The sequence below is a fragment of the Sycon ciliatum genome, chromosome 2, assembly GCF_964019385.1.
Source record: "Sycon ciliatum chromosome 2, ocSycCili1.1, whole genome shotgun sequence".
NCBI classification, from domain to species: Eukaryota; Metazoa; Porifera; class Calcarea; order Leucosolenida; family Sycettidae; genus Sycon; species Sycon ciliatum.
The window spans coordinates 47,414,080-47,422,179 of NC_088644.1; the positions used below are offsets into that span (position 1 = coordinate 47,414,080).

The window sequence follows — 8,100 nt, forward strand, 5'->3', positions numbered from 1 at the left end:
AGTAACTCCAAAGCACGAAATAGGCCGAAAACTAAACCAAGAACATGTTATTTAGAAAGACAGGACAAATGAATAATTAGTCAGTCCATTGTTCATTATGGAGCTCCGACGGTTACGTCGGCAACGAGCCTCCGCCAATGCCAAAGCAGCGTGGGCTCCGCAGGAGGGTGCAAATTTCAAACTAAAATATATACGCCTACGCCCGCGGATGCACATGATACATGATTATTTTCAGAAGGCTGAAAGAAATCCTGCATCTAACAAATGCCATAACATGAGAGTAGTGCTCACCCCTCTTCTCAGCCAACAGATGAGCAATGCGTCTATACAGTGCTGTTGACGCTGGACCCATTCCGCCACATAGGCAGTGTGTAGGCATTACAGCCGTGTTCGTACCCATTTGACCTTCGTGCCAGTTTTCTACAACTACATGTATAATTATTGAACTGAAAAAGACGAAAATAGTATGGACCCGCGCGGATGGGCGTTTGCAGCGAAGTGGGCATTTGCAGCAAAGTGGGCGTTTGCAGCGGACTTTACGGTAATCACCCCCTTCGAGTGCTTTGAAAGAAGCAAGATGGACGCGAGAAGTTCGTGTAGCTACACACCTACTTACCGGATTCGAAAGAAACCCCATGATGGCAAACTTCTCAGCAGCTCGAAAAGAGAGTCAGTTCTCGCTGATCCCTGGAAACGTATCAATGCGGCTGATGGCAAACAAAGAAAACACATCGAAATACACCTCAGTCGAACGAACAAATCTTACTCTACTGCTGTACACAACATCTAACCTGACAATATCCACGGACAGAAGAGCAGTAGTTGCAACTACTGAGTGCTCGTCAAAACTGAGACTATAATGATTATGACTTCCAGACTGTGCTTTTAAACCGAGAAGGAATGGCCGGCTATAAAAATTAACATTGTCTGCTGCATTTTTGGTAAAACCAGTTACAGGCACTTGAGAAGAGGGACTTGTACTTGCCACGCTGTGAATGTGTGATGCAGCCATCCCAAATTAGCCCCTTTCACCCCATGGGATCCCTTACTTCACCCCAGTACTAGAAAGTCCTGTTGTTACTGCGGGGACAAGACATCCCAAAAGAGTCCCCTTTCACCCCATGGGATCCCTTACTTCACCCCATGTACTAGAAAGTCCTGTTGTTACTGCGGGGATCCCCGGACAAGACATCCCAAAAAAGTCCCCTTTCACCCCATGGGATCCCTTACTTCACCCCAGTACTAGAAAGTCATGTTGTTAGTGCGGGGACAAGACATCCCAAAAAAGTCTCCGTTCACTCTAGTGGGATCCCTTACTTCACCCCAGTATGTATGTCCTGTACAGAGTAGCTACTAGCTATTGTGGCAGTCATTTTACTCTACTTCCCGTCTCCAAACAAAAAAGTTACTTGCGATGCGTGTACTAATATGGAGTGGTGACGCCATTGTGAACTACTCCCGGGATCCCCACGGTGACTCCGACTCCTCTTGAATTCATCCAACAATCAATACCAACACCTAGTACCTATGACCCCTGTATGGCCGCATTTGGCACCCACCTAAGCCATGAGTAGCGTTTTAAGGTTCATTTCGTGCACGGGAAACACATCGCCGCGCCGGCGGTGACGAAAATTGTGGCCTTGAGTGCAACTCACTATTACCCATATAAAAACCGCTCTGTGAGCGGTTCTGAAAAACCTCTACTGGTGCAGCCCCGTCGTAAAAGTAAGAAATTAGGACTGGTGCATTGTCCTCCCAAATGTGAACTGATCCACCTAAATCGCGATTGACGGGACCCGAACGCACCAGTAGAACGAGGTTCCTACCTGTGGATGCAGCTGGGGACGCTGGTCCATAGCCAAAGCCAAAGGTGGGCTTCGGGGTACTGTAAGTGTTGTATGGTAACTTGATCAGCGACGGCGCCGGTCCATTGCTGTAATCCTGTGCCCTCCCGACCTCGTGCTACTGGTGCGTTCAGGTCCCGTCAATCGCGATTTAGGTGGATCAGTTCACATTTGGGAGGACAATGCACCAGTCCTAATTTCTTACTTTTACGACGGGGCTGCACCAGTAGAGGTTTTTCAGAACCGCTCACAGAGCGGTTTTTATATGGGTAATTTCAGTTCTTTTTCTGTTCCCTCCCCCACCCCGGCCCAGCTCCGAAGATAAACATGGTGAGCATGCGCGCGATGCACTGTATCTAGCCATGCGATTGCAGTAGCACACGGATACATTCCAGCCCTTCCCATCTAGCTACCCCGCACACACATACACACAGTGACACACACACACACACACACACAGTGACACACACACACAGTGACACACACACACAGTGACACACACACACACACGCGGCCCAAACAGGAAAATTCTTGATGAACATTGTATAATGCCATGCAAAGCAGTGGCCACCATACTTCAGGAAGTCAGTTGTGAGACAAAATAAAGGTAAGCTGGCAGCCAAAGCACAACATTGCAAACCGTGATGATATTTGCCTAAGGATTGCAGTTTGCAGACCACACCATGGAAGTTGTTTTCGTGAGATCCTAGTGCCCCGTAGCACAACCCTCGTCACAGACACAAGCTCCTAATTCTCTTGTTGGTTAGAAGGTGTTCTTTATTGATCTGTCCCTGTTCTCGGGAGTTGTGTGATTATAGAAAAAATAGAGTGCAAAGTGAGTCGGACATGTATAGAAAAGTGTTGTATCGTGCTCTTTACAGTGGGTGCCCAATCGGGCAAAGCCCAAACGAAAAGGGTGCCGTGAGTCAGCGCTGAGCAACATTCTCCCCCCCCCCCTGGTTACGAACCGTGGGAGAGTTTATTTATTTTATTTATTTATTCACAATCACGTGGCACTAGCCAATGAAATGGTGATGTGGGCGATAGCCAGCCATGGCGGTAATAGAGCTAGAGGGGAGAAAGAAAAAGAACGAAAGGGGAACTGAAAAGCAGGAGAAGCTAGGGCAGGGGTGGATTTCAACTAGTATGTTGCATTCTGCAGTAGCTGTGTGAATGTATTGTAACATTGGCAGGATTTTAGATGTTGTGGGAGGAGAGACCAATGGCGGTAAGCAAGGAAGAGAGGAGATGTTTGCATAGAGGCATACCGCGCAATAGGGAAGCGGAGAGAGTTTCTGGTGCGCATGTCTTGAGATTGAGCAAACCAGCTTAGGCAGGAGAGAGCATGAAGAGGAGCAATGCCCAGCTTAATTTAATGAATTGTCTGGCATGCCAAAAAACGCACGCGGACCGAGAGCGGCGAAGCAGAAGCAAGGCGGTATAAGTCTGCGCTTGGAGTCAGGCGAGGAAGCCGAAATAATATTTTCAAAAGACGCCTATGCATAACTTCGAGTCGAGCAATCAGTGTTTTAGAAATGCCAGCCCAAATTATGCAGCAGTAATCAAAAATAGGCAGAATGTAAGATGTGTAGATAACATGGCGACAGTCGGTGTGGAGGTGGGTGATGTGTGACGAGAGAAATCCCATTACTGAGCTAACACGGCTGTCTAAATTTTCGATCTGAAATTTCCAGGTTAAGTGTTGGTCAATAATGACGCCAAGATGCTTGTGTTTTTCAACGATGCAGAGCGGGGTTGTGGTGCCTGGAAAGGTGAAGGGACTGGTTACTAATGAAGATAGGTCACAGGAACAACTGGGGGATACACATTACAGCAGTTTTCGAAGAGTTGGGCTGCAATTTCCATTTTTCCATCCAATGAATAACGCCATCTATGTTGGACTGTAACTTGGCACTAGCCTCGGGGAGAGTGGGTGCTGTCACAAGTAGTGCTGTATCATCAGCATATAGTTATGTGTGTTCCATTTCTGCCAGATCGTTTACATACATAAGAAAGAGGAGAGGCCCCAGGATTGATCCCTGAGGAACTCCAGACCGTACATGCCACACATAAACATGCCAAAAAAGAACAGAAGAAAAGCGAAGAAGACTGTATTAAAACCTAGCAACCATCGTGTTATTCGAGTAGAAATAAGGGTGGACGGTCCATGGACGCACAAAACAACAAAAAGGAAAACAAGAAAAAAAGAGAAAAAACAGCGCAGCTAGCTGCAGCTCAAAAGTGCGGGAGGCATGACAGCTCTACGACCGCACGTCCAGTACACAAATTTTCGCGGCTGGTCGGCGAAAAACGCTACCAGATGTAGTCTTTACGTTGACGGCAACATCGGGGGCTGGGTTGACGGCTGAATTGACAGCGAGACATCGCCTGCCTACGTGATTCCTTGATGGCGCTCTTTAAGGATGGCGTGAAGTGCGGTCTTGTTGTTGTTGTTGTAGAAGTTTATTTAACGTCGCACCACAAACAGGCGATTTCGCCTCCTTTGATACATGTGGACGACAGAAGGAATGAGAGAGAGAGAGAGGGGGGGGGACAGAAGTATGGAGAGAGGAAGGGTAGAAATAAATAAGCAATCAACCTCAGGGCTACACCAAAGCAAAAACGGATTGGGAACATACTATATACAAAATAGCTTCATACATATATTGCAAAACACGTTTACTATTCTTCAGTCCGCTATACCACAGAAACACACTAGCCGAAAAGCATTTAAACGGAGCCATGATGCGCTTTTAGCAGGGCACAGAACTGAAGGTGGCTGGGCTCGGAACGGAGATCAGGCGGGAGCTGGTTCCACAGGACTGCGCCGATGAACTGCATGGTCGCTCGACCCGCAGGACCGGGCCAAAATGGTACTCGAACGAGGTGTTGTGCTGCTCCCCGAGTGCGGTCACCAGTAACTCTCACGAAGAAGCTGGTGAAGAGGGAGCTAGCTCGGGAGAACAGACAACGACGGACAAAGATGAGGAGCTTAATGTTACACATGTCCTCCAGGGTGGTCTTGATGGAACCAACGAGCTGCTCCCGGGCTTCGGCCATGTGGGGTGCCGCCGGTGGCTTGCGCTGCCGTGCATCCGAGCGTATCCACAGCAGCACCGTTCTGGAGTCCGTCCATAATACGACCCGTGGAATTGAGATACGCTGCTGCTCCCGGACTGTACAGCATAGCTGCGAGGCGAGGACCGCGGCCTGGAGTTCTAGACCGTATATTGAGGCCGGTTTCAGTGGAGCGACGCGTACCTTCGCAGCGACTAGGGACACTGCCAGCTGAGTGTCGTGGTTCGCTACTCTCAAGTACGCAGCGGCGCCATATGCTTTCTCGCTTGCGTCGGCAAACACATGCAGCTGGATGTCGGTAGCGGCTGTAATCAACGGTGTGTAGCACCGTGGCACTTCTACGGTGGCCACCTGGTCTAGCTCTGCAGCCCAATATGTCCATCGCGGTGCAAGAGATGCAGAGAGTTCATCGTCCCAGCCTATGCCAGCTCTCCACACGTCTTGGAGAAGCACGCGTGCGATGCTGGAGTGGCGGGACACCAGGCCGAGTGGGTCAAAGGCCGACATTGTGTGTCGCAGAACGCTTCGCTTGGTTACTTGTGCATTTGGATCAAGTTTCTTGTCGCAGGAGCCAAGCGTGTCCTTCGCAGGGTCCCATCGTAGGCCCGGGGTTTTCTCGGTGGGGAGGTCATGGCTGTGGACGTTCACGATTCTTGGTGACCTCGGATCTGATGGAAGGCTCTCGAGGACCGTCGTAGAGTTGCTCACCCAGTTACGGATCACAGACCCTCCCCCCTCGTGGACGTCCATCTCCTCACGGGTTAGTGCTACGGCTTCTTCTGTTGTTGGGGTGCTTTCGAAATCCCAGGTGGACAGAACCACGCCTTCGTCGATTTTGTGGCGGTCGGCACTCATTCCGCCATGAACAACCCACCCTAGCTTGGTCTGTGTAGCTACGGGTGTGTTTGGTGGGCCCTCCGCGATCACCCGTGGTGCGATCAAGCTGTAATTGTCTTGTCCGATTAGGAGTCTGGCTTTGGCGCAGGACAACGTTGGTAGATCAAGTCCCTCCAAGTGGGGGCAATTGTTCAGCCGTTGAGGGTTGATTGATTGTGTTGGCAGGTTGAACTTGGCATGAGTGTGGATGTTTGTTAAGGTGAAGCTGTCCTGTCTCTGCCTGCCAGCTACGCTGAATGTTACTACCTTGGAGCTGGACTCCTGGTGCTGCTTGCCATCCGTCCATGACAGCCTCAGGGGCTGCGTTGGTCCTGCAAGTCCAAGTTCCTCCGCCAGTTCGCTTTCAATCAAGGACACTGTTAAGCCTTCGTCCAGGAGTGCGTACGTATCAGCCGCTGTGTCTCCGTTTCGTACCGTGACCGGAATCACCCTCAGCAGCACCCTTCCACTGTGTTCCGACACGTGGGTTGCCGAGGTGTGTGTCGTCTCTGACATGCGTTCTAGCGGTGCTACACTTCCGCGGCCATCGCGGTGTAGTAGAGGATGGTGGGGTTTGCCACACGAGCAGGCCTTCTCCTCGCATACCCTCGCCAGGTGGCCTTCGCCAAGGCAGCGGAAGCACAGCCGTCTGTCACTAACGAACTGCCGACGGGCGTTAAGTGGTTCTGCGGCTAGCTGATGGCAGCTACTTGTGGTGTGCCCAGCTTTGCTGCAGAATAGGCAATGTGGCTTACCAGCGGTGGCCTCCACCACTGTGAACGTTTGGCCTGTGCGTGGAGTGGCATGAGTGGCGTCACATGGGATCGGCTGAGCGACTAGGCATGCAGCCTTGGCCCTCTGTTCAAGCCAGGCAGAGAAGGTGTCCAGGTGCGGGTCTGTGCCGGTTTTAAGTACGTACTCTCCCCACTGGATCCAAAGCCCCCCAGACAGCTTACCAATTAGCTCCTTGACCAATTGAGGGTTGTAGAGATGGCCGGTGCACTTTGTGCTTCGCATGGTGGCAACAAGGTTGCGGCACAGGGCGCTGATTTCAATCAGTACCTCGATGGCCTCCTCCGACTTCACGCCTCTCTGTGATTTCGTCTTCAGAATGAGATTCTGGACAATCTGGTCCGGGCGGCCGAACCTCATCCTCAAGATGGAGATGACCTCCCCTACATTGTCGGGGAGAGTCATCATCCCCTGTACGGCTTCTTTGGCCTTTCCGCGCAGCGCTTTTTGCAGTCGTCCAAGATTCTCCCCGTTCAAGAAGCCGCACTCTCTGGTCGTGTGCTCCAGGGCGAAGATGAATGCTGGCCACTCGTCAGCATGTCCAGACAACTGAGGCAAGTCCTTGGCAGTGGACTGCCTTGCCATGAAATGGTGGGTGGTGAGATTCATGGGGTGTGACTGCCTTGCACTTGCAGGGGTAGGACGTGTGCCATTGGGCTCGTTCCCTGAAGCCCGCTCACCTTGGACTTGGTGGTCCAGTAAGAGATCCTGGATTTGACCATTGGCTTCCTCAAGCGCTGCTCCCATGTTTCTCTCCGCGCGCTCGGCGCGCTGTGCGCGCTCAGCTAGGCTAATGCGATCCGCGCATGTCAGCTCGGATCCGTTGCCGGTCTCCCGTGATCGACGGGACGAACTTGATCGGACGCTGGCATTACTGCTGCCGCTTGACCGGTTTCTGTTCAACTTCTTCTGGAGTTCTAGCTTCTTGCGGATCAGCTTTCGTTCTACTTCTGCAAGTTCCTCCGCGGCGATACGTTCTGCTTCCGCGTCGAGCTCGTCGATCGAGCGGAGCGAGCGCCGGCTGCTGCAAGACGTTGCTGATGAAGTGGTGAGTGAACGAGCCCTCATCGACCTGCTCCCGTTTTGGTACCCTGCGCTGGCTGCCGCAAGGCCTGCATTTTCGCCGATCTGCGCGTCGTTTGTGTACTGGACACGCTTTTGGTGTGCATGAGGCAAAAAAGGAACAGCCAGGGTCACAGAGCGCGTGTGAGTGTCATGCAAATCGGAACCTAAAAAGGACTGGCCAGCGTACGGCTGGTGAGGTGCTAAATCTACAGCAACAATATTACATGATGTGGTGCGTGTACGGGATCATTGTTTGCATGCATTTGTGTGGAGGTGCGTGTGTGCGAAATGCTGCGAATATGAAAACGACCTACTTGTAGAGGGAACATTACAACAGGCCCAACTAACTAATACTTCTGCGAAAACCAGGCTTAGGGTGAAAATCATTTTTTTGAGAAAAATGATGTTTTGTAAAAGGTGTCGCGTGGACGCTCGAGTGCAGTGA

At 51.3% G+C, this 8,100-nt stretch overlaps 1 protein-coding gene and 1 long non-coding RNA gene across 3 annotated transcripts in view; both read right to left on the reverse strand.

The window, feature by feature from the left end:
- The window catches only part of LOC135810924 (uncharacterized), a 48,435-nt gene extending 47,565 nt beyond the window's left edge, over positions 1-870 (reverse strand). For both annotated transcript variants that reach the window (XR_010552464.1, XR_010552463.1), the window contains exons 1-2: positions 792-870; positions 617-707 (exon numbers count right to left, since the gene is read on the reverse strand). This is a non-coding gene — a long non-coding RNA (uncharacterized LOC135810924). The remainder of the gene's footprint in view (positions 1-616; positions 708-791) is intronic.
- Positions 871-2,850: 1,980 nt separating this feature from the next.
- LOC135810654 (uncharacterized) lies at positions 2,851-7,658 on the reverse strand. The gene is made up of 2 exons (XM_065324145.1): positions 4,847-7,658; positions 2,851-2,912 (listed from the first exon to the last, which is right to left on the reverse strand). The coding sequence occupies exons 1-2, from the start codon at positions 7,656-7,658 to the stop codon at positions 2,851-2,853; spliced, it is 2,874 nt and encodes a 957-aa protein (XP_065180217.1).
- Positions 7,659-8,100: the final 442 nt, after the last annotated feature.